The sequence below is a fragment of the Pogona vitticeps genome, chromosome 2 (genome assembly GCF_051106095.1).
Source record: "Pogona vitticeps strain Pit_001003342236 chromosome 2, PviZW2.1, whole genome shotgun sequence".
In the NCBI taxonomy this organism is placed as follows: domain Eukaryota; kingdom Metazoa; phylum Chordata; class Lepidosauria; order Squamata; family Agamidae; genus Pogona; species Pogona vitticeps.
This window is the reverse complement of record NC_135784.1, coordinates 266409653-266437110: the sequence shown is the minus strand read 5'-3', so window position 1 is coordinate 266437110 and position 27458 is coordinate 266409653. Positions and strand designations below refer to the sequence as shown.

Sequence of the window (27458 nt, the reverse complement as noted above, 5' to 3'; positions counted from 1 at the left end):
GGACAGTGTACTGCTCTCTATGTTCACAACAGCAGAGGCACAAGCAAAAAAAATTTCAGCAATAACTTCCAGATTTGAACAGGATTCAAAAGGCTGTGCATTAATCATGAAGAGATAAAGCCAAAAATTCAAAACAGAAAAATGCCCAGGGGTTGGACAAAGGTGTTTTCTTGCCAAGCAGAACTGTATTCTACAGTGTAAACAGAAATTCAATTCAGATATTCAGGGGGAATAAACAGAGAGAACAAAAACCTCTTTAAGCATTGGTTTTTAGCTACTGGCTTTAAAATGCATACAAAAACCCCTAGAAACATAAAAGCTCTTCTGTACAAAAAATCTGTCATGTTAAGGATTCTGCTTCCAACAGTGGCAGACTAGGTGTCTAGGAGAAGCCCAAAAACACTCTACCATTGATAATTCCCCCCCAAGATTACTATATCAGTTTGTTGGTTGCCATTATCAAATTATAATTAGGATGCAATTGCTGCTCCTCTTGTCACTTTTCAGGTCGTATAACAACTTTTGAAGTCAAGAGACCACATGAGACAAGGTATCATATAACACTGTTCTTCTTCCCTGAATATATAAACATGGCAAAGTGCTCTGTCCTAGGTCCCTGCCACATGATTCCCCAGAGCAACACGCAAAGCATGTTCCCCAAAATAAAAAGATCCATTATTACATCTCCATTTTTGAAATGTGCATTTTACTAGCAAAGCAATTCATACTCAACATTTCTACAACACAACTGCCAGATATCTGAGATACTTAAATCATTTATTGGCAATTTAAACAAACCTGTGGCCACTTTAAAAAAAACTTCATTTTTACTGGCTATCTTTGGAGCCATGACACTTGCTATCAGCAGCAAAAAAAATTATTAAGCAGAGTTTGGTTGCATCAAACTTCCTGGGGCCTAATACAAACACTGACTGTGGACACACACCAATTACAGGAAGTGTTGGCAGATCTAGCAACAGCCTTAAACTACAGACTGTTTCCTGCTTGTTGATTTTGGCTGTCACATAAAGTTGTGCACCACTGCTAAAGCCCATTAAATATTGATTTTAGATAAGTATGCCATTAATATTAAGATTAATCTTCTATTTAAGGAGGAAATATCATACCACAAAAGCAGCAAGACTTCTTGGTGGTGAATCCCAGTCAAAGCAACTGTTTATGTAATAGGCAGCATTTATGAGAACCATGACACAACGTTTCATACGGATAAAATTCCTTAGAAGAAGCTGCAAGAATAAGAGATAGCATGTTTTAGCCCGATTTACATAGTTCGAGTACAAAGGCTGCTCAGAACATATTTCAGCTTAAAATACTGTAGTATGAAAACAAAAGCAACAAAAGGGTGAAATAATTCCTATAATATTTATCAGTCAAATTACTGATAGCTGAATCAAATGCAGGTTTATGGAATTCTTAAAACCACATAAAATAATTGAAGTTAAAACATGGCTATATATACTAACACATTTTAATTTCAAAAATTAAAAGGATGTTTTATATATAGAGATCCAGACATTTAAGATATAAGTCTAAATTCCTATAACTGGAATTCTGAAGTTGTGCTTATTCATTTTTTTATACTAATGAGGTAAGTGGATTTGAGATTTCATGTGTTAAGTTCTCATCAGTTCTCTTTTTCCATTTAGTTATGACAACACAATGTAATACTACAGCCTTTCACAACATGATGCTCTTTAGATATTTTGAACTACAAATCCCATTATGCATTAATATATACCTTATTTCTGGGGACTGACTGAAGTTGTAACCAAAATATAGAGAACATCATGTTGAGGAGGGATCCATTATGTGAAAAAGAAGGGAAATAATCTCTCTAAGAGACTATAATGATTTGTAACCAACAGGTAGAAAATACCGACCTTAAATCAACACATGAAGTTCACTGAAGACATCTAAGGTTCATAATAGTTATAGCTTTATTATTCCTACAAATAATCCTAACAGCTTCTAAGCAGAAGTTGAAGAGAACTATATATCTGGAGTAAAATACCATTTTTTAAAAATCAATGCTTCCTTCTTCCACTCTAATGAAAGTATTATATTCCTCATATTCCTCAGAATAAAAAGTTCTTTACTGAAAAGAAAATCTACATTTTACATAAAAATTATACAAATACTGTAATGAAAAAAAGCAACATCTTATAAAGATGAGTGATTTGGAATAATTTAATTCTGCATTATTAGCCTAGCTGAGAGGTTATTATAAAAATTGCACTTTTGGAATTGTTACTACTGGAATTTTTGAAAGCATTAATTAGTAAAAAAAAAATGTGAAAAGAAGGAAAGACCCTTTTCAACCAGCCCTGAAGATTCAAATGATTTTTTGTTTGTTTCTTTGATAAAGATTCTAGTAAGCACCACAAAAGCAGAACTAAGAGAACAAAAGGCTGATACATTTCCTAATCTGCAACAATATAAGAGTTCCTCCAGGACACACATAGCTACAAAAATGAATGCTAGACTAAATTTACAGCCACCTGTGTTATAACCTGATATGCGGAGTCAGATTAATAACTTTCCCTATGTTCTCACGGTCACATTTCACACATACATACACAAGACTCTAGCAGGATGAGATTGACATTTATAATCTATATCCTCAAATCTGTGTAAATAGGCCAGCTCCTCTCTTTGATAGATAGATAAACAAACAAACAAATAACAATGCAAGGTTACTCTTGATTTAAGGTATTTTGGAAACATCTGAGCCTTTTTTAAAGCTACCTGTTTTGAAATTCTGTTCTCTTCTTCAATATACTTCTGTTCTTTGGGTATTAATGTTCGTACGCTGGCTTTCACCTGTACATAAAAGCATCATTATCTTTAGGGACCAATATATTTAACATTTAGAATCATCAATATGACATTTCTAAGTCATGAGGCCTAGATTGTAAGCTAGAAATGTGAGGCACAGAAACTCATGCTTGTGTACACATTAGCAGCCATAGGAGCAAAGTGAAAAACTGTGGATGTCTCAGCTAGTGGCAGAAGAGCATTCTGCAGCATGCATCAAGGTTTAGAGAAAATGAGTAATGACAGAAATTCTCTACAAATCAGGAACAAAAGCTTTCATGAAACTGAACTCTTTAGCAGTACAAAAAAGCCAAAGTTAAGACTTACAGCATTAAAAATCACATCTATTTCAAGATAGATGACCCCCTTTGTTGGCCCTGTCAGCTGCTTGTTTTTCAAGACGTAGGCTTTCTGTTCACCATTTTGAATCTGCAGGAAAAGGACATGACAGCCGTCTGTCTCGTGGTCTCCACTGAATACACTCCCTCGATGACCTTTGACCCCCAGCTGCTGAAACTGACAGAGAACCCAAAACAACTGTGGCAATTCTGACAAGTACCTGTTCATTACCAGGACCAAGTCTGTCAGGAAAAATTAACTATCATGGGATTCAACATGGCCGTGAATTGAGTATGTTAAATTTTTTTAGTGTTCTTATTACAGACCTTGGTTGAAAAATGACAGATAGCACTGATTGTTTCCGTGAGCAGAAAAACACACAGAACAGTGCAATAATAATGATAATAATGATAGTAATGACAATAATGATAATATCTTACAGATAACAACGGTATAGCCACTTTGCCCAGGAAGTCAGCACTCCGGTCTCGATCTTCATCATAAACAGTCACTTCAAGAACTGAGTGGATATCCTTAATATTGCTTCAAAAGGGGCGGGGCAGAAATAAAGGTGAAAAAGTCATCTAACTAAATGTTTATTGAAGCAAGTGTGTTAACTTACAGAAAAAAATGGCACATATTTAAAAAAACTAGAAATCAGGAAAGCTAAGTTATAAGCAGATTAATTCTAATTGGAACAATACTGGACACTGCAGTTCTGGGCATGTATACCACACATAGCATGAGAAAGCTTTTATTTAACATTTATTCTGATTCAGTCCATTGATTGCATGCATTTAGTAATGAATATTTGCAGAAATATGAGCTTGCTCCCAAGGAGACAGAAATAGATTTTTGGGGGGGTACATGCTACCAAAATCACATTGTGTAAGCACTACATTTGGGAGCAATTAATATATTCATAGCTTTCTCTTATTCATTTGAATAAGCATCAACTTATAGAGCATAAAAATTTTGGTATTAAGCTGTGTACTAGCTTAACCTCAGTCACACATAATGCTAAACTACAGTTTATCACAATTACAATGAACGTAGCTCCAAAATATGAAACACTCCCTCTTCATCTTCCTCTTCCAACATGGCTAATAGGATGAGACTGAAAGCTTCTGCTTTCCATTTTATATTAATCATAGTTTATGGTGTAATCTGAGCTCCTAATTGTGGTTACAATTAATTATGAACAGTTAGAAGTAGCCAGATTAATAAAAAATAGGTTACATTCAAGGAAACATATTATGGGCTTTTGAGGCTGGTGAGAAGTGGAGAGGTCACAACAAAAGTTAGCTTCTACTTTCATTTGAGAGGAAGAATATAAGAATCATAACACTTCTGTGAAGTTCTTTCACTCTAAAGACAAAGAAATTTCCCTTTCCATAAATTGTGTCACTTATTATAATGATTTTTTAATGTGCTGTGTGTGAGAGAACTTCCATTTTGTCCTGGTTTTAATCTATAAAGCCCTATGTGGCTGGGTTCCAAGCTTTCTCAAGGACCATGTCTCCCTTTATAAACCCGCCAGGTGTTAAAAAAATAAATAAATCAGGGGAGGCCTTTGTCTTGGTCCCACCCCTTCACGCTGTGAACAAAGGAGAGGGACTTTTGACACTGCTCCCATACTCTGGGAACTCTCACAGGGGGCCAGGCTTTGCTATCTTCAAGTGAAGATCCTTCTCTTCAAGACAGGTGTTTCCTTAGTGACTGGCTGTCTGAGAGTTCTTAAATGAATGTTGTGCCTTGATGCTCTGAACATGTTTTTGGTGTTGATCTTGTTTACCATTTTTAGTGTGGCATTTGTTTGACTCTTTTTAAATATTTGTATATATACTGTTTTTAGCTTTTAAATATTAATGATGTAAGCTGCCATGGAGAAAGGCAGTATAAAATGTTTTAAATAAATAAAATTACAGTAATAAATTATAAAAACCAAAGCCAAAGTGTCTAAACAGAAACATTTAGAGGTGTGAGAGAGGGGCCAAAGTTCTGCTGCTTAGTACAGTAAACTGCACTAGAGTAGGCTCGTTGAATTAGTGTGTAATGGTCAATCAACTCCATATGTTCTATTGATTCAAATGGGCCTCTACTAACTGTCACTTACTATGCCAAAATAAGTTGCACTTAGAGTGGGCCCATTTGAATTAATGAAGCTTACAGAGGAGTTGGTTCACCAAATTCCCATTGATTCACTGAATACCATTTGGATGTGTCAGGTGATGTGGGCTGCAGTTCATTGACGTTTATGCCAAGTGAAACTTGTTAGGTTCTAACATGTCACAAGACTAATGGTTGTTGTAGGTTTTTCGGGCTCTTTGACCGTGTTCTGAAGGTTGTTCTTCCTAACGTTTCACCAGTCTCTGTGGCCGGCATCTTCATGTCGGCCACAAAAACATGTCACAAGACTGTTGTTTTAGAATATTACTGGATAGTGAAGTAGCAAACAACCTACTTCTCTATACTCATTTTTTCTCTCTCTCTCATGGAATGCCCGACAATCATTTTAGCCTAGTCAATCCAACAGACATCTGAGATCAGAACATTACAAAGTTAAGGAAGAATGTAATGGTGATAGTCTTCGAGAACAATAATACCCCTTTTGCATTTGTATTATATTTCCTACATCTCATTTGCATTCACTAAGTTGAATAGTCAAAAAACAAAAGGAGGAACTTTCACTCTTCCGTCCACTGTTTGACTGCAAATTCCCATCAGGCCTATGCAGCACAGCCAATAGCATGGGATTATGGATTTTGCAGACCGAAAATACAGTGGTGCCTCGCTTAGCGAGTGCACCGTATAGCGATGTTTCCGTATAGCGATCCCTTTTTCGGGATCGCTATACGGAAACATACCCGATCGTCGCAATGGGGAAAACCCGCACTGCGAAGATCGGGTATTGCGGCGGCCATTTTGGAGCCCGGAAATGGCTGCCGGCAGCCGTTTTCACGCCCTGCCCTCGCTTAGCGAGGGCGCGAAAATGGCTGCCGGCAAGGGGAATCCTCGCTGAACGGGTAAGTAAGCAAGGTATTGGAACTTAGTTTAATGCGTTTCAATACGTTTTCCCTACCTGTTTAGCGACGATTCCGCATAGCGAGGGTTAATCCCGAACGGATTAACCTCGCTATGCGGGGCACCACTGTATCTATATATCCTCATATCTGTCTTAAAAAAGAGTGCCAACCATTTACAAATGTAAACAGAAGAGCCAAAGGGCAATGAAATGCAAGACATGCAGTATGACAATTCTACATAAAACTAAGATAAACAATGGGTTGGTTCATAATAATCATAACAGGTAAAAGCACAACTTCCGTTGTAGTTTCACCTTTATTGGATTTAAAATTCTTAAGTATAATTAGAGAGAAAAGGAAATAGAGGACCAGCTCTTGCACTATCTTTTTGTATTGTTACTGTTTTATTCTTTCAAAGTCTCTCTTTTCCTTCACAGATGTTTCTTTCCTGTTTCTAAGGATTAATTTCAACATGGCAAAGTATCCAATGGATCAGAGATCGGGGAAAGCCAACATGTATTTTGGAATCCCTGACTTGTACATTCAGTTCATTAGTGGCTGCTGTGAAACAAAAGGAGTACCGTTTTGAATTTGACAGTAGTGTCTTCAATTACCTAAACTTAAAGCTAAAATAGTTTGCATCAAGTGATATTGGACATATACAAAAGGAACACAGTTCAGTGTCAACTGAGCACCAGCAGGAACCTGGCTGCAGTTGCCAGATCAGTTTCTAAAAGTTTCTTGAAACCAACTTTAGAAAGCCCACATCCATAGCCTAATAGCAACAAACCAGCCAACTACACTATCTCAAAAGTACTCTGACATTTTTAATGCCAACACTCACAAAATCGTTTCAAAATGGTTGAAATATCTACCTTACATTTATGTTTACGCCTTAATATGCAGTTCTCCTTAAGAAATAAGAGGAATTTATCTTTATCTTGATAACTCTGAAAGGACTAGCCAGCCTTGGAAGTAAAATGAGAAAGCACTGCATTAAAACTTACAAGGTGAAGATTTTGTTCCATTCAGGGTTGAGGTTCTTGTATACTGTGTGAGTCAACAGTCTATCATTGTTCAACTCAACTACACAAAAGGGATCACTTTTACCTGGTAAGAGATCATCGAAAAATCTTCTTGAGAATTTAGTAATGTAATCTACCTTCAAACTCTATATAATTTTAAGTGACTCAGTTAAAAAAAACCCTACACATTTGTTAATTAACTGCACAATCCAGTATACAGAATTTTTATATGCTCAGATGTTGAGTAAGTAATTACTCTAATGATTAGAAAATGTGAAAGGCAGCAATGAATAAATGCATGATGGGGTAATTTTGACAGTGCATTTTAAGAAGATCCATATATTATATTATTTAGAGAGTAAAGTAAGAGCTTAATTTGCGGGAAATAAATATGGAAGTCCTAGGAAAAATTTCGGCGCCAGGTCAAAACCTTCCTGTTCCAAATGGCTTTTAACTGAAATAACATCAAATGTGGGTCTGATGGCAACTTTTAGAATATTTTAATTGCATTTTAATTATTTTGCCCTTTTATTTTGCCTTTTTATTGTATTTTAAGTGCTGTAAGCCGCCCAGAGACCTTCAGGTAGTGTGGGCGGCATATAAGTTAAATAAATAAATAAATAAATAATAAATAAATAAAATATATTTGTCATTTAATGATTGTTTAAACTCTTCAAAGTTACCAAATTTCAAATTCATGCTGTCTTTCACTACATTTAGTTACAATCCTAGTACTATTTAGATTAATATTTCAGAATATATTGACTTTAAAACATACCTGAGAATCTTATAAAATACCTATGATGCTGAAGCTAAAGCAAATTTCAATGAGAATCTATAATTGAGACAGCACAGTCTTGTACAACATTATACACACAAGGATTTTATCATGGATACTCTCCACAAAACATACTTCAGAACCAATGCACTTTATCAAAGTATGTCAGCATCAATTAAAAGAGAAGAAGGGTGGCAAACTTGTAACAATAAATTAATATTGATGGTCAAATGCCCGAATGGGCGCAAAATGGTTCTTACTGCAATCAAGCAAATTTAGCATGCTAAGCAATTGTATTTCACCATAATTCCAATACTTTCTCAATGGAATGTCATGTACTCCATGGACTTGTAGATTCAGCAGTTTGGAGAGGCCACATTAATGATATTGGTGTGGCATGTAATTTGTTTCATACCTTAAACAAATGACAATTCAATCAATATGTAGACAAAGCTGTCCATGAGCCCCCATCTTCAAAAATGCAATATTGATTCAAACCTCATCACAGGTTAATGCACATATTATTAACTTTAATGGTAAAGAAAATTGTTTTAAACATACTGAATTATAGTTGCAGAGGATGTTTGCATTTTAAGTAAAGCTAAATATCATTTAGCCTTAACATGGCTAAGTCATTAATTATTTCTAGTGACACATTCTGTTTAAAGGAACACTTTCTACACTACGTACAGAGAATCAGAAGTGATCACCTTGCTTTGAAGAATACAGTGTGACTGCTAGTGACACAGTGGATCTATGTTACAAGACAGAATTACTTTACATCTGAGACGGTGTTTTACTGTTCTGGCTCTTTATCCTCCCACTATCATTCTGCACAGTTTCCTGGTAATAATAAAGAACAGTCCTTTCCAACCCATCAGAACTCAGCCACACACACTTGGGAAATGTATTTTGGTATCAGTATTATTACATGGCAGTTATTCTCAATTTACATTTGACAATGACTCAATAGTTAGATTTTTCGGTATTACTATCCTGTTTCATTAAAATCAACCAGAACTTTGTCAATAAATTAAGTGGAATACAGATGACACTCTATGTTTTATTTTTCCCATACATTAACAAAAAGAATGATTTAAAAGGTTTGTTCCTCTTACACTTATGTTCATTCTGAAGTAATAATCAGGATTTAATGACTCTGATCTCTCCCAACATTTGCATGGGGGTGTTTCTAGCCCCTTCTTTCTCCAACATGGTTTTATTCACATGGAGAAGACCATGTCTGTAGAGGACAGATTCTTGCTGATATGTAGGCTTTATATCTGAAGAGTAAAATTAGGGCTCTTGCTTGCATGGCAAGCCTATATATAAACAGGAAACACCCCTTGCCAGAGAAAATAATCTGCACATTGGTGAAGCAGTGATGGAGATAGGATAGACTAGGAACTCATCTATGTGCATATTACTGAGATAAGGAATACTTCTATAGATCTTCAGTATTTGTTGCTAAGGATGTCACTCAGGATGTTCCATTATGACATCTGAACAATATATCTGTAAATGCTCTTCATATCACATGACACATTTCAAATTGTCTTGTGATCTGCTGGCGCATTGGAGCACCTAACTGAGCAATATAAACTCTTTTCCCAGCCCTAGTAACTCATGATTTATACCTCAAGATGCCAGGAATTGGAAATGGACTACCTGAAGGCATCTTCTGAACCAGGGTAGTCACATTTAATATCTGCACCATGGGGCAGGTGTCACCGATGGCGGTGCAGGATGGAACAGGGGCATGGGCAGCCAGCAGATCCTTTTGTCCACTCTTAATATATAAACTCATGTAGAACTTTACAGAGCAACACTGACCTTTCTGTAGCTCTGGAATCTGACCTTCAGAGTCAAATTCAGCTTTCTTTACAAAGTCATTAACCCAGTCATCTAGACTACCACATGCATCTTTATTTCAGAAAGTGAATATTGTGAATTCGTATACCACCCCCCAGCAGATACCAAACAGCATCTGTAGTTGTGGTTCTTCTGTGCACAAAACTCCCTTCAAGGCAAGTGTTACCTTTCCATCTGGACTTATAGGCTCTTAAACATGTTTATTTTACAAGTCACCCCATAAAGCCGTGCAAAGGCTTTGTCCTAATGGTTCTTACACATAATTTTCCTTCTTTGTTTTCATGTTTTATTTGGTATCATTTTAAATTCTGCTTTACTGTTGTTCTGAATTTTAGTTACATTCGGTATCTTGGAAAGCTCATTTTAAAAGATGAGACTGAAAAACAAACTATAGCCAATTGTTTTCCTCTGTTCGTGGAAAACTATTTGCTGAACTGAACATCAGTGTTCATGAAAACAAGGACATTTCTTTCTTGAACTCTTCTCCCATGTTATTCTAAATGGTTTCCTAGTTCTCTAGAGAAGATTTTGAGAAGCTTACAACAAAAAAATTAAAATATCATTTGTGTTCTCTTTTTGCTCCCTCAAGCCTCCATCAAATGCATGGGTGGGCAATTAGAAGCAAGTCTATATACTCTCCTCCTATATATACCCTGTTTCCCCGAAAGTAAGACCTAACCTGAAAATCAGCCCTAGTATGATTTTTCAGGATGCTCGTAATATAAGCCCTATCCCCAAAATAAGCCCCACTTAAGTGAAACCCCGCCCTCCACCATTGCGCAGCAACCAGAAGATGACATGACTGTATTTGAATAAATGTAGATTGTTGTACATGAAAAAAATAAAACATCCCCTGAAAAAATAAGCCCTAACGTGTTTTGGGGAGCAACATTTAAAATAAGACCCTGTCTTATTTTCGGGGAAACATGGTAGAAGGATAAAGGGTATAACCTAAAGTAGACTGTTATGTACAATTGATATGGCCACAGTTCTCTTGATAATTTCTTTTGCTGCAAGCTCTCAAAAGTTACTATTCAATTTCAAATTATATATACACTGCATCAGCAATGTCCATTGCTTTATTAAGTATAAAAAGGTAAATTCCTGCTCTGAGAATTATACTTAAATTTGACAAATCTAGAGACAGGGAAAAGTAGCTGTTTATTTCAATTATATATACAGTAGTTTCAGTACAATCCTAAATACTATTGCATTAGATGCTCAGGATTTCACTCTCTGACAAAGAGATGGAAAGGAACAGAAATGTTGAGGCTTATGCATAAGTTTCATGGGAAAATCAGTTTTCCATGGCAATCTGGTGTAAGGAGAGGAAACAAAGCCAAGATTCCAGCAGAGCGATAGTGATGAAGAGACTAAGGTTAAACACTGGAAACAGAAAAGAGAGGTTTATACCAAATGAAGGTAAGAAATTACCAGGACAGATGCCAGTTTGCATCCAGACAAAGAGACAAGGGGCAAGTTTTTGTATCATTATTGGGGGGGGGCGAGAAAGAGATTTAACATATACTGGTGGCACAGTAAATATAGAAAACAGAGACCCAATATTCTGAACTTATCAAACTGGATGGAAAAATGTTTACAAAGAGCAGGGCTCTGGAAATCTAAATGTTGGTGTTGGAAATGTTGAACAGTAGATGCAGAACTAGAGGATGCAGAGAGACAGCCTTGCATACTAACTGTTGAATAATTTTGGAGTTCTGGCAAAATTCCCTTTTTGCAATGTAACAGAAGTATGGAGACTCACAGAAGGGAATAGCTACTACTTTCCCAGACTCTGCCTCTTTCTAATTAATTGGCACATAAAGTCTCAATAACTCACTCTGAGATATTAATAGGAAATAGAATTACAATTTTTTTCAGCTGCTTGAAAATTAGAAACCTATGTATGCTACTTTCTTTACTGCACTCATATTAGCAACCAACTGAACAGATCAACAGTAAACAACGGCCACCAACCAAGAAAAGAAAGAGCAAAGAACACTCAGCAGAGAAGTGGGTTTCTCTTTGAATTCAAAGGTTGGAAGGAATGATTGGGTAGTGCTGGACAGATAGACACCACAGCTGAGAAAAGTCCCTCCAAGTCATACAAACTACAGACAGCATGCAAGGCTACAAATAAAACTCTAACAGCAAATATGTGGTATTGACATTTGTTAACATTATCTGTAGACAACATGCTTAAAAAAATTGAACGAAAGTAAAGGAAAATATCTCCATTGCAGAAAAACTAAAAGAGGAATTAGAAAAATAGGAAGAGAATAAGATGAAGACAGGATCATGAAAGCATATCCTCTGAACCAGAGAGATGAAGAATACTTGGAATTGTTTCACACTCAGTGAAGCAATTCACTCAAAATTTTCATCATGTCAAGACTTCTGAACAAAACCTCCTCCCCCATATCAGCAAGGAGACTTGTGGTGCAGTGGTTAAACCGCTGTACTGCAGCCAAAACTGTGCTCATGACCTGGGTTCAATCCCAGGTAGCCAGCTCAAGGTTGACTCAGCTTTCTATCCTTCTGAGGTCACTAAAATGAATTCCCAGTTCACTGGGAGGGCAATGTGCGGGCTGCATAATTAAATTGTAGACCGCCCAGAGAGTCCTTGAAGTATATATCCTTGATGGTATATAAGCAGCACACTTTGCTTTGCTTTTTTGCTTCCTACAAAAATGAGACTTCAAGAAATCGGCAAATTCCATTCACTACAGTGCCCTTCATGGGGAATCTTGAGCAGGAATGAAGCAATTTCCCGTAAAAATTGAAACAATCCTGTGTTACTGCTTGGGAAAAATGGGCATGAAACATGCAATATTTTTTTGAAGGAGAAAAGAGGATTCCCGATTCCAGTTTCTCACAGAGGTCAAGAGGCTGTGAAATTCACACCCCTATTCTGAAGCACTGCTGGTTAGTTAAACCTATGCAGATTAAGATCACTGGTAGTATCACAAAGTAGTGAGTTCTTCAGTGCTTTCAGACCATATTCTGGAAAAGCAAGAGTTACAACTGCAATTTCAATACATCAGAGGAATGCTCACCCACTGTCAGATAAAAGTCAAGCATCTGGTGCATACTTTTCAGATGGGAAAGGATTGGAGATTGCAGGCAAGATGCACAAATGAGGCAAGAAGAAGAAACAGGGCAAATCTACAACTGAGGGCAAGAATAGAGAATGCCATTGTGAGGGTTCAGATCTCACCTCCTTAACCTCCCCAAAGAAATCCGGAGTCGTCTTTAACTTTGGACCATGAGTAGGATTTACAGTATTGAAGTATCAAACAAAAAGTCCTTGTGTAATTCTTTACTCAAAAACTGTTTTCCTGTCGCCATTGGGTCAGATAAGGGGTTTCAAGCTTCTTTTATAAACGGGTTCAGCATTGATTCTCCCCATGGTCCTTGCCATGAGGGTACCGAGTCCTCTTCGTTTTCCTCGGTAGTTCTACTGTCTAATAACTGGGTGATCTCCTCGACCCGAGGGTCGAACCACCCTGGGTCTCTCCATTCCTCGAATGGGGTCAAGGGTCCATCAGGTACTCCCTCCTCCTGGCTTCCACCACTCGCCATGCCCAACATTCTTGCTCTTCCCTGGTCACTATTTCCCTCTCCTCTCTCAACTTGCGATGCCACTCGCGAGCCTCAGTCTGCCCCCAATATGACGGTCTTTGGGGAAGTCCCCTATGCCTCCTATAGTCTTCCCTAGGGACCCTCACAATTTCCTATTTGTCCGTCCATGGGTCTTGTACCCAGACTGTTTCCCAACCCCCTGGTATCAGATCCTCCCTCACTTTTATATCCGCCGTTCCCGTCTCCATCGGCACTTTTTCCTTCCTCTTTTTCCCCACCATTTCTTCTGGGGTTTGAATTGCTATCGTTATCGTGTAATTTTGTCTCCAAGTCCCAGGTATCCGTTCCCCATGGGGCAGTCTCTTTTAGTCATGTGAGAGGGGCTGTCTGTTCTTCCCTGTCAACCTTGGAGGGGGACGGCACTCCAGCGAGAGCTTCCACACTCGCACCCTGGGTCTCACAGCCACGAGCAACAGCAAGCAGCAGCCTTCAGCATGCCAACCTTGTGCAGTGAACCATTCCTTAATTCCAGTTTTTCTGTGTCTTCCTTCTTTCTAGCCATCAACACCATAACACATATGCATTGCTTTTGCTCCTATCAGCATACCAATTATTTTATTGACTCTAACAGCAAAAACAAGGAGTCCAAGAATAAATTCATCAAATTCCACAGTAAGAAGGGCATGGCTCAACACTCCCTAGGCAGCCATTCATATGATAGGTATCAGTATGTTCCTTTCCCTCATTGGTGGTGGTCACAGAAGCACAGACACATCACATAGCAGCAGCCATTAACGTGGCCGTTTGTTCAACAGCTGGGATGGACAGGAGAATTTAATTTAAACATTTAAAATGGACCAGTGAAGACAGGATCCATGACGGAAGAATCTTTCAGAGGTATACAACAGACATACAATGGCTAGAGCTAACAAGTTGGCAGAGCAACAATTCTATGTTTCTACATTTTGTCAAATTACACATATTTATCACCAAATAATGCCCTAGTGATCATATTAATTGGAGTTCTATTATTAAGTCTGTCAGAAAACTGTAGGCTTCCAATCCTTTTTCTGGACAATTGGCAGCTTGAGAAATATTTGATCAGCACTTATGCAGGGCTTTCTGTCATCCTTATTATATCTGCATTTGTCTCCAAATACTGTCATATGTCACAAATGTAAGTGGCAAGGGTTATTATCTTGACAAAGCAGAGAACTAAACTGGGCAACAATAGTTCTGGCAACAGGAGATGCAATAACTGATTTTGTTGATTTCAGGAGATGCAATGTATAACTGCAATGATTTCTACAGAAATTACAAGTCACACGTCTAAGTAATTTTTAGTTGACCCACTTTCCTTTATTGTCCAGAACTGGAAAAAGGCAGACAGGCATACATGAAACTTCAAACCTAAAGGATGGGTTGCCCTATTTCTACAAATATAGGCAGATGCAATGTTGTTGCTGTTTTGCACCTCAAGTTTCTTCTGACCTAACAGTGACCCTAATAGGGTTTTCAAGATATGTGAGATATTCAAGGAGTAGTTTATTATTGCTGTGCCCCAGATTCCACAGCTGAACAGAGATCTGAGCCCAGGTCTCCTAGTTTACAACTACAGTGGTGCCTCGCTTAACGAGCGCACCGTATAACGATGAAATCGCATAGCGATCCGTTTTTTCGGATCGCTAATGCGATCGCTCAACGTTTTTTTAATGGGGAAAAATTCGCTTTGCGAAGACCGGTAAGCGTTTCGCTTACCGATCTTCGCAAAACGACCCCCGACGATCAGCTGTTCGGCGGCCAAAATAGCCGCCGGAAGCCGGGAAATGGCCCAAAATGGCCGCGCGCAGCATTTTCGCACCCTCGTTAAGCGAGGCGAGGGCGCGAAAATGGCTGCCGGCCATCCTGAAGAGTATTTGGCCTATTTGGAACGCATTAAACGATGTTTAATGCGTTCCAATGGAAATTGCTGCCCCGTTCAGCGATGCTTCAGCATAGCGAAGGTTAATCCGGAATGGATTAACCTCGCTATACGAGGCACCACTGTACTCTGTTTTCCCGAAAATAAGACCTAGTATGATTTTTCAGGATGTTTGTAATATAACCCCCACCTCAAAAATAAGCCCCACTTAAGTGAAACCCTGACCTCCACCACTGTGCAGCAACCAGAAGAAGATGACATGACTGCATTTGAATACATGTAGATTGTTGTATATGAAGAAAATAAAATATCCCCTGAAAATAAGCCCTCATGCATTTTTGGAGCAAAAATTAATAAAAGACCCTGCCTTATTTTTGGGGAAACATGGTACACTGCAGTGGCTCTCACAGATACAATAATATTTTATAATATGTTTGGAGAACAATGTGCAGACTGCCTTGTCATAATCAAGTACTGTATCTTAATTTTACCAACATCTTAAATGCTCGTTCAAGTAAAAACTGAAGGCAAAACGAAGTACAAAACAAGGTGACAACTGGAGATACAAATTATATTTAGTAATATAAGCATTCAGATGTTGTGGGCCTGCCCTCTCAAGCCTACAAAGGTGTTGGTGTGCTCACATTAGGGTCGGCACATAAGCCCTGTCTCTGAAATTCCCCATGTACCTGACAGTGGCCTAGATTTCTCAGCAAGGAACAAGAAATTCGGAAGAAGCCTCTACATTTGGCTGAATGTGGTTACAGAGGTACCAAGATATAGTCAACTTCCTGAAGAGCCTGGTGCGGACATTTCCTGGGAATGTTTTAGATTTTATTCTTTAGTTGCCTCTGCCATCCAAGGCAAGAGGTGGCAAGTGGGCAGAGTGCCCTCTCAATCACGGTACATTGCTTACAGAATGCTCTCCTCACAGAGCACTACAAGTATCAAGAAACCCAGTTTTCATATTCCCAACCCCTTTTAACCTGACAAGATACTCTGTGCTAATTTGTTATCAGGGTTTTTAAAATGTGCCCATGGGTTTTCTTTTTTAATCTGCTCTTTTGAATATACAGGATTTAATTTTTGAGTGTATCTCACTGTTTGTTCCTTATGTTTCATACATTAGCATATCTGGAAAATTCTTATTGATGGCCTCTAAAACAAATTAAACTAAATTTACAAACCTATCTGAAATGAATGCCTTACAGAACTCTCTTTAGGTGGATGAATAGTCAGATGCTGACCTAAAAAGCAAGGTCAGGGATGGACTGGCTCACTCCTAAAAACAGCAACCAGAAGATGTCTTTGCTAGAGCGAAACAGCCTGCTTCCAGAGCACTCCTATCTGCATCTTTCTGGCCCCTGCTTCCTATTTATTTTGTGATACAGGATTGCTCTGGTTTATTTTATTCCAGTGTGTGTGCTCACTAGAAATTCAACTCAAAGCAAGCTTTCTCCTTTCAGTTTGCTAGTATTGTGAAGAGCCTTAAGAACAGAATCACTCCAAGTTCAATTACAACACTTTATTGGCTCTATGGTGTGACCTAAGAAATTAATTGTTAAAAATGTATTTCTCATAGAAAAGCAAACAAAAACCCTCCTCATCACTTCCTCTAGTCTCCTCCTGCTTCTAGGATTTCCTAGGGACCTTATTTAATTTATAGCAGCCTGCTCCAGCAAAGCCGTGTAGCCAAGCCCTGAGTGAGAAAGGGGCAGGATTCAGGATTCTTCAGGACTTCTCAATTAAAATACGTACACTCTTCAGCTTCTGTTGGGGCAACATATGATTTACCACTGGAGCTGTCTGCACTGGCCCAGCAGCTGCTAAACCAACTACATACAGTGTTTCTCTCCTGTCAGTTTCCTATTCACAACCTTTTCACCAGGTACATCTTATCTTTCACCTAATATCTGCTGTCTGTCTACCCCATGTAGAACATGTTGCTGAACTTTTAATCGAAACTATTATGGATTTTTGGAATAAGACAGATTAAGCACCTGTTAAGCAGGAATCGGAAACAACAGCTTGAGAAAACAAAAGCATGATGCTAAGCTGTAAGCACATCCAGTTTTCTACGAATTTTGCTTCTATTCAGAATGACTGCACCTTTCAGGTTGTGTTCGTCTCACCCTCTAATATGAAGAGTTGAAACATCGAGGACAGTAAATCCAGGGGCTGTGAGCTGTCAAACAAAATCCATATTTTATCCAGGAAAATCCCAAACCATATACAATTATGACAATGGGGTAAAACTCAACCCAATATATCTTTATTATGGATGAAATAAAGTACCACAACATGGCATTCTATGTTAAAATTCTTTTCTGTGCATAGCTGATTTGCCTTTCATCTAATATTTATTGCATCATTCTGTGAGAAATTAGAAGCCTAAGATGCTCTAGATAAATGGCTCAATTAATTGTACAGAGGTAACCCTCTTTGAGCCAAACCAGAGCTGTGAGCTCTTTATTAAAAGCACTATTCTATAGTCCATAACCTTGTTCCTTGACTCCTCTCTAGTTTCCAATTTAAACAAGTCCCCGTGCGGCCTGTTCTAAAGGGCTTTGTCTCCCTGTCATTGTTAAGAGAGCCGAGGCATCCTAGAAGTGTGAAATCAGACCTCATGAGCTGAACGGTTCCCCAGGGAACGCTGGACTGTGCAGAAGGTCAAAGTCATGGGCTGGACCATCTGAAAGCACCCTGATCGCCAGTCTGTGACACAGCAAGCAGGGGGAGTGGGGATGTGAGAGGACTATAATTGAACACATCTTAATTAAAACTCACAGATAGCAAAAATAAACTGTTTTTTAAGGTAGCCTGTCAAATGCATAATAGATTTAGCTCCACTAATGAGTCGTAGGTCTTCTCATTTCTTAGAAAAAATAAGGTTCACTTAAGAGCAGCAGATAAAAGATTCAACATCATTTACACTATTCTTAGTCCTTAAGTAGTCATCTACAAAATTATTCCTTTTTTAAAAAGAAACACACCATGAAAATAACTAATAATGATTAAAAAAACACCATCTTACTAATCATGAAGATTCACACTACAGGGTTATTCAATTATTCACAGTAGAATGTTTCACACAGATATATTTAACTAGATTCTTTCTACAATAGTCCATTTTTCAAATTATTTAAAGTCTGGAACACATAAAATTTACCTATTAGATATCTTAAACGGTTAATCTCTACTTTATTACAAATCATTTACTACATTAGCTGAATTGTTTTGTTTCTCCCAGCTGTTCCTTAGCTGCTGTCCTCCAATTAGAATCAGTGGATTTTACCTAAGAATAAGAAGAGGTCATACTCATGAGGCAAAAGAGAAGAGAAGACATGAAGGGCTATGCTTGTTTTTGCAAAATGCATGGCAAGCCATGTCCATGCTCTCTCATTCTTCTTCAGTAAGATACCCTGCCTGCAGTTGTCATTGTACAATAATAATAAAAATCCAAATTTATCTGAAGAAACAATGGCAACATTCTGACCCTCGCCACTGTACCAGTGAACAACACTGACTAATTTTGTATAGGTTTTTCAGGTCATGTTTAGGGCAAGGATGGGAACTTGCTTAGTATCAAAAATGTAAAGCTCATAGAAAAAAAAGCTCAGCCCCCCAAAACAACTCACATATTTTTTTATATTTACTATAGCTGGATGGTCATTGCCAGAATGGCATCTGCAAGCTAAGGCTGTGAAGTTATGTACAAATTCTAGAACATGTTTATGCTTTTCACTGTTTCTCATAAGGTGGGAAACACTTGACTTAATTTAAAAAAATAAAAACTGGGTAAGAACTATGGGATTCAAAGCTAAGTAAATATGGATTCTCTTTCTCTGAAAGGTTTCATTACTTTTAGCATCAATTGAGGTCAATATTTTCAGACTTTAAGAGTTAAACAATCTTCTATGCCTGGCATTCTTGTTCAACAACCCTCTTCATTTGCAGTGATGCCATGAGAGTTCTGTGCCACCCCCATCAAACAATCACCAACATGCCCTGTAACTGTCTAAAGTTCATATAACAAGAAGCATCAAACTGTGGTTGTACAGTAAGGGCCAGATCACAGGAGGGAAATGTTCTCTAGTTCTTCCAATACTTTCTATACCTCTGTTGTACTGATTCTTGGTCACCTGGTATATATACCAGGGCAAATGTCCCCCGGGGGAACGTGGTGGCGCTGTGGGCTAAACCGCAGAAGCCTGTGCTGCAGGGTCAGAAGACCAAGCAGTCGTAAGATCGAATCCACGCGACGGAGTGAGTGCCCGTCGCTTGTCCCAGCTCCCGCCAACCTAGCAGTTGGAAAGCATGCAAATGCAAGTAGATAAATAGGGACCACTTCGGTGGGAAGGTAACAGCGTTCCGTGTCTAAGTTGCACTGGCCACGTGACCACGGAAGATTGTCTTCGGACAAAACGCTGGCTCTATGGCTTGGAAATGGGGATGAGCACCACCCCCTAGTGTCGAACACGACTGGACAAAAAGTGTCAAGGGGAACCTTTACCTTTACCTAAATGTCCCAAGAACTTTTAGTGGTAACAATTTATTTACTCCTGTTTGAATCATTATGGCCAGCTACACCATGGTACTGGTCTATTTTCTCTCTTGCTTCAAGGGGCAATTCACTTGTTCCATCTACTTTCCCCACCATCTCCTCTGCCCTTCAGCTTAATCGGCCATTTCCTTTCCCCCTGCTACCCCCCCCAACAACTATCCTCTCACAATGACTTGTGAGAAGCAGCGTGTTGAAACGCTGGTACTGCAGCAATGGATCTGTGAACATATTTTTACCAATGTATCAATGTAGTGGCCATGAATTTTTTTAAAAAATATGTGCGCCACAATAATGGCACCCACCTTCCTGGCTTTGATCCTGAAAAGAAGCAGGGCAGGTTGTGCACGTAGGCAATTCCAGTAAGGAATCCACTGATACAACAGAGGTACAAAACAACACAATACAACCAGGTAGTGGAAAATAAACCACAGTTACACTGCTGGCCGGGAAAATGTTTTGATCTTGACTGCGCATTGTGTGACTAGAATTAGGACCTAATTGGGGGATAACCAGAGAACATTTCCCTCCTATGACCAGGGCCTAGGACAATAAAAGGTTGCACCACCTGCATTACAGTTCCAATGTCTACTGCAAAACTATTACTTACACTGGAAATGGAGCTTGGTGCCATCATTAATTACTTCTGTGGAATCCAACTGTATCTTACCACTGAATTCTATATACCATTGTGTAATTTCCTTAATTTAATATCCAAGGAACTGAAATAATCTCTGAGATTTTTCAGGCTTCAGTAAATAAGGAACAGATGCATTCAAAAGACCACATGTCTTTCACAGACTCTGGGTTTGTTCTTACAATAAGATAACATTTTCATTTAAGATAAATGTTTAAGATATCTCTGTAACTACCATAACCAAATGAACAGGGGCTTCCTTATAAACCAAGTCATTTGTTGTAAGGGTAGACCAGCTAGTGCTTATCTGTTTTATACTACAGCTCCATCAGGTTCTGCTAGCATGATTGACAGTCACAGACTGGGGGAGTGGCAGCTTGAAAATTCTAGAGGGCCTAAGTTCCTCACTTCTACTTTACAGGATGTATTTCCCCTCTGATGCTTTCTGTGCAAATAAGAACCTTTGAAACTGGGGAGTCTTGCTTGCAAGAGAGGCCAACACGAGTAGGAATCTCTCCTTTGTATACACATCACCCTCCACATGGAGAAGCAACAACAGAAGGAGGGGGAGTTAAACATTATCCTGCTCATGTGTTGATGAGAAGTAGGTAACACTTGTATTGGGCCACTTCATAGTACCATCTTAATACACAGCCTCCTGTTACCACTTGCACAAGAGTTCAGGAAACAAAGCTAACATATTTACTGCTTCTACTCACAGCTCTCTGGATATGTCAGGCCATAATTCAAATCTATGGTTTATAAGGAAACAGACTATGAATCAGAATACATGCAACAAAAGAAAGAGAAGAGAAAGACAAAAGCTCTCTGCCAGGTTGGAGTAAACATTTTATTTATAATGATGGCTGCATGTTTGGGCACTATGTTTCGATTCCAGGTTTGTTTCTGAGCCTCACATTTAGCTTTTTTTCCTTGCATTCTGTCCTTACTAGGTGGCTTTGCAAATGAAATATTGGACCAAGAAAATGCCGCAGATCTCAGTTTGTTTACTTACTAAGACCAAGGAAGCCTGTCTCAGTTGCCTCAGAGTTCAATTTATTGTTGTATCTTTAGTATGAGTGTGTACTGGGAGTTAAATCTTTTAGAAATATTTATTAACATTTAAGTATGTTACTCTTATTGAAATCAAGTCTTCCAGTCAAACAGCCTACTAAAACAGCATTCTGATGAACGTGGGTTCGTTATTTTCATTGTTTGTTTCGTTGGAATACTAATGTATTATTATTTCAGTGTAGAATAACAGTTAAGTAATGCAAGAACAGGATACTAGATGATTAGTAATATAGTATAATTTGGTGGATAGTTTTTTTCTCACTCGAAGATTCAACAAATGTTTACTTAGCAGAGTCAAAACAAGAATAAAGCACTCGCCGCAAATCTAAAGGACATATAAGGAGGATATATGCTATCCTGAGCATGTTACACTACAAGGAAAAAACGGCACCTCTCTTCCTAGATAAGCTCATCACCCTAGAGGAGAGGGGTTAGCCCCTACTTTTTCTGTCATTGCTTTCTACATTCAAAAAGTAATAGATCTGGAGGGGAGATGTTCCTGCTTGACTCATAAAAAGTTATAAATTTAAATTGAACCAAATGTTGCAAATGTCATGGCTCCCAACTGCCTGCAAGGACAGACTAAGTCAAAAGCCCACTCTTTGCAAGAGTAGTACAGGTAGTTGTTTGTACAATCAGAGATGATTTAAAATAGAAATGGTTACAAACGTACAAGTTACCAATGCTAGGTGGCTCATATTAATATTCTCATTGCCAAAACAAATGTTAAGCCATTATTAATTTTGTTCTTTGTATTTACATATTTACCATTTTTAAAAACACCTCTAAGATTAAAACAAGGGCAATTCCTTTTATATTTTTGTTTCAAACATCAAATTAGGTAGTTACAGCTCTGTTATGTAGACACTTACTGCAGGTAAATGGATATAGGACAGCAGAGTAAAGAACTCTCCAATTCACGTTGACTTAACACCAACCTCTTATGGCCTTTAAGAATCCAGCCTAAGCCAAATTGTTTTAGATTTTATTTCTAGCAATGCAATTTGAGAAGGTCTTCTAGTTATAAAGAAATGCATAGAAACAAGGTGGTATTCTGGACAATTTTTTTTGGTTCTTCAGTGTTGGGGGGAAAAAGTAACTTGCAGAATTAAGACTGGTGGGTGCTCTCTCCAGTCTTTACTGGTCCCACCAGCTACATCCTCACTCTAATCAGCATGTGCTGAATCATAAAAGTTTGCTATGTGACTCAGAACACTGACTATGGAAGGCTTTAAATAACGCATACCCTGTTTCCCTGAAAATAAGACCTAACCTGAAAACAAGCCCTGGTATGATTTTTCAGGATGCTCGTAATATAAGCCCTACCCCCAAAATAAGCTCCACTTAAGTGAAAGCCCACCACCACTGTACAGCAACCAGAAGATGATATGACTGTATTTGAATAAATGCAGATTGTTGTACTTGAAAAAAATAAAACATCCCCTGAAAATAAGCCCTACTGCTTTTTGGAGCAAAAATTCATATAAGACCCTGTCTTATTTTCGGGGATACATGGTAGGTATTCCCCACTTCAGAACTTATGCAAAGCACAGTAAGAAGCGGCACAACCAAGGGTAATGGCCCCACCCTGTTCATACATCTGAATGTGGCAAATTTGAAATGATCAAATATATATATTAGTAGTCTTATTTCACATTCAGTCCTCAACATAGCTACTCAGAAATCCCACTGATTTCAATGGGGCTTATATATAACTTTATTATTTACCACTGGCATTATTTTTATATTTGTGTGCACATATACATGCATTAATTTTATGTAATTATATTTCAGGTTACTGTTTGCAAAGAAGTAAATGCTACAAGAGGAAGTATTACATCTGTCACAACCCTCATCTGCAGGTGTTAACCATTGAAAGCAATCTAACAATAAAAAATAATAGCCAGTTTCTTCTAAAATTCTGATTTTCCCAAGGCTTTCTACCTCATAGCAAATATAACCTGGACAGGAATAAACTGCATGGAACATAAAGAAAACCATGAAAGCAAAAATGAAAATGTTGCATCTAGAAACAGTTTCTCTCTATTTTGGATAAACGCTTCAGATAAAGTATGGGTATTATTTGTAAGACAACAATTAGTTTTAACATGCAATGTAAATGAATATGGTTTCTGGTACTTATGTCAATCTATATGAGCCATATATTCTTCCCAAAATTTTGTAACAGGCACAGATGACAGGTTGTTCAGGAAAAGACTACAGCTGAATAAGATCAGACTGAATTATCCCATTGCTCCCTGTACAACAGAGACACACACATTCTCTCAAGGCCACATTGGATTTTAAGGTCAAAAGGAATCCTTAGGGTTTTTTTCTAGAAGCCTCCAGAGACCATATGACATTTTGTGCTCTGCAAACATTTTTTTACTGTTTTTAGAAATCAGAAAACAGTACATTTCTTTTAATTCTACAGAAAACATCTAATGTTCATTATGTACACATAGGAAAGTCATTAGGAAAGTCATTTCTTGCCTTTTCTTACAGGTGATCTTTATATATTTATAGGTCAAAGAAGCAATTGGCAGCACAATCTTAAGTGGGTATACTTAGAAGTTAGGCCTACTTGTTACGAGGAGCCTTACAATCATGGAAATAGATCAGGACTGGTGACTATGTCAGATATCTTTGCCTGTATAATAGATTTTAACACAAATGATATCTGTTCAGATGTGCTTCTTCATTCAGCCCCTAGAAATAGCAGTGTTTACATGGGCATTCTCTATGCTTTATTACATTTATGAAGTAACATTTTAGTTTTAGCATGATGGCTAATAGTGGGGTGCTGAACCTGTTAAAATTGATGTGCTGTTAAATGTTTAATTCAATTGTGTTTTAACATTATATTTTGTATACATAGGTTTTATAACTTCTTTTGATCTGTTTATATTTGTGCTTCTGCAGTTAATCTTGTTGTTAGCTACCTGGACTCCCATTACTTGGAGGTATGCTACTAATCAAATAATGAGTAGCTAGACTTTTATAGGAAGTAGAGCAATTGCTCCATGTTACACACAACTGAGTTGTACATCAGAGAAACATAGATGCATATTTGGGTGAATCCATTGTTTTGCCTCCAAAGAAGCAAGCAGGCAACGGGAATAGATGGCTCTTGTCTTTGGTTGGTATTGAAGACATTCATATAAATAGCCATTTATGTCTGGGCTGGAAGGATTGCCTCCTTCCAGCCCAGCTGCAAGTGACTATTTATTTACCTTGTCTTTCTTCAGAGGCAGCTCACAATAAAACTACATTCTCTCACATTTTAAAACAAATTTTAAAATGGAACATCTTCCATCAATAGAACTGAGAGGGGAACAATCCCTCTGCAGCTCCCCCATAAACTTTGCTCCAGGGAAAAACCCTGAAACAGACTGGGAATGGTTCTGGGAGCTAAAAAGAATAGATGTGGTAAAAGTGGACACAGTTCCACTAGTCACCACTTTCAACACCAAGAAGTCACTTTAGAAGATAAAGGTGGCTCATCCACCATGGTGGGGGTGTTGGCAAGCTTTCTGTGGTTTAGCAGGATGCAATTACTCCTGCACACAATTTTTTGGCAAAAAACAAAAACAAACCCCAAACAAAAAGAAAATACCCTCCCTGAATTGGGGCACAAAGACCCTAAATGTCTGTTGATTGCAAATTTGTAAGATATGGTCTGAAATCATGTGCTGATGACAGCAACAGTAAAAAATTACTGTTGATTATAGCCTTCCTTTTGTGATTTCAGGGTACAAGCAACTTCATTGCATTGTGTAAAAATCATGTGCACCCCCAAATCAGCCTTAATCAGCAGAGATTTGATTTTAATCAGCAACAATTTGCCACTGCTAATGATACCACTCTGATGCACATGGAGGCGCACAACAGACTTTCCGCCAGAGTCTGATAGTACATAATGGAGCAAGTCTTCCGTACCTAAGCAGATCTAGATCTTGTAATTTATGGAAGAAAGGCAGCATATAGGCATCATAAAATAAACAGGATAACATGCATGATCCAAAGTAATTACACAAATCTCTCACATATTCAAGGCATTATCTCCCTCACATTTTTCTTTGTTCTCCCATATAAAAAACTACTTTAAACTAACAAGTGAACTTGTCATACCATGAACCAGTGACAACTTTATCGTATAGAATACTTGTCTGACTATTCTGTATCTGTTGTAGCCCACTGAGAATGAAGCCTCATGACATGAAGCTTGTGAGTTCTTTTTGGAGGCACTGGGATGCATCATTTCATCCTTTCAATAAGTAATTTTCAGTAAAGTTCTGTTAGGAGGTTTGTGCTGTCAAAAGCCTAGGCACAGATTTATCTGCAAGGATGTTTTAAGAAGTAAGATACAGAGTTCATTAGTAGTAAAACCTTGAAAGAACAGAATTTTTTAAAATGCTTGACTGAAGTGCACTGCTGGTTTTCTAAAACATCCAGAAATCCTTCAACAGGATGTGTATCATCACAGAAAGGGAAATAGTTCTTGCCTGTAACATCTGCTGCCATCAAACCTTCTGCTCTGATGACCTTCACCTGGAGAAATCCCACATCTTTCATGTTATGAAACATCCGTAACAGACTCTGAAAAAGTATGAAAAATTATGAAGTTATGCTGATGTGGCAAAGTCTATTCCTTTCTTCTTCAATTTAGATTTAGATTATTAGGATTATTCTTAAAATAGTCATGCTGATTGCCTACAAGCCAGGTATTTTCAGTATATCCAAGTTTTCACTTAGCATAATTTTTTTACATAATTTCAATTGCTGTACCGTATTTGATTTGAACACGTCTAAAATGCATATGTTAATGTTACTGTTTGTGCGCTTTTTTTCAAATACATGAACATTTAGCTGGAACAAACCAAACTGAAAGATTACGCCCAGATTACAATCCATCAAAATATATTTATGTACACTATAAATGAGCAACATATTCAGTTCTTTACATATAGTTTAGAAATACATAACCAAATGGCAATAAAATGTAAAAGGTATGTTAAAGAAGACTGCAGCTAACTTTATCCATAAAACCTAAGAAAACAGTTCTCTTTCCAATAGCTTTTTGTATTGTCTGTTCATGGTATGTTTGCAAAAATATTGGTAATTTATAGCTGCAAATACGAATAGGAAAGTGAAAAGAAAGGGAGGAAAGAAAGGCTTTTTTGTAAGTTTTCATGACTTATATATTATATGCTGTTAAGCTTCTTGTACAGTTTTGGTAAATTATTATGTATGAGTTTCTACCACTACATAGCTCAGCATTCTTCCTTAGTAAAATTAAATGGCCTATTAACAATTTCGTCTTTCCAAGACGACGTATAAGAAATAACAAGAGGAAAAAAGGCAAGATTTCTAAACATTTCAATGGGGTAACAGTCATTTGAAAAGCAATACTAAGTTTTAATAGGAATACAAATTAATTTTCTTTTCTACTTGATTGCTGCATGACATCATTATCATTAGCGCTATTCTGCCTGTGGGGGAAAATGTGTTTTTTTTTCTGCTTGAAACATCAACTATTAAAGTGTTAGACAAAGCTTTTTTTTTTTAACCAGTAAGAGTCAGAGATAAAACCCACAATATAAATCCCCTAAGATGCTTATTGTGCAGAGAGAAGATCTGACCTTGGCAGACTGAGTTGAAGCTATGCAGTTATATGGCACACCAATTTCCACATATAAATGCATTTGTATCTTCAGTATACTTCTATAGATTTTTATCTTTAGAAATACAACACATGCATTACAATGATTCACTTTTTAAAAATATTTGCCAATCAGAAATCTGAAA

General features: G+C 37.8%; 1 protein-coding gene across 18 annotated transcripts in view; it reads right to left on the bottom strand.

Moving 5' to 3' along the window:
* The window catches only part of MCTP1 (multiple C2 and transmembrane domain containing 1), a 247541-nt gene that overhangs the window by 104638 nt on the left and 115445 nt on the right, over window positions 1-27458 (bottom strand). For 14 of the 18 annotated variants that reach the window (XM_072992519.2, XM_072992521.2, XM_072992520.2 and 11 more), the window contains 6 exons: window positions 26156-26249; window positions 7208-7310; window positions 3615-3717; window positions 3163-3264; window positions 2767-2841; window positions 1128-1247 (listed from right to left, as the gene is read on the bottom strand). In XM_072992519.2, the coding sequence (XP_072848620.2) occupies window positions 1128-1247; window positions 2767-2841; window positions 3163-3264; window positions 3615-3717; window positions 7208-7310; window positions 26156-26249 (597 nt within the window). Of the gene's footprint in view, window positions 1-1121; window positions 1248-2766; window positions 2842-3162; window positions 3265-3614; window positions 3718-7207; window positions 7311-26155; window positions 26250-27458 lie in introns of those variants that run through there. The other 4 variants (XM_072992524.2, XM_078386294.1, XM_078386295.1 and 1 more) reach the window with 2 other exon arrangements.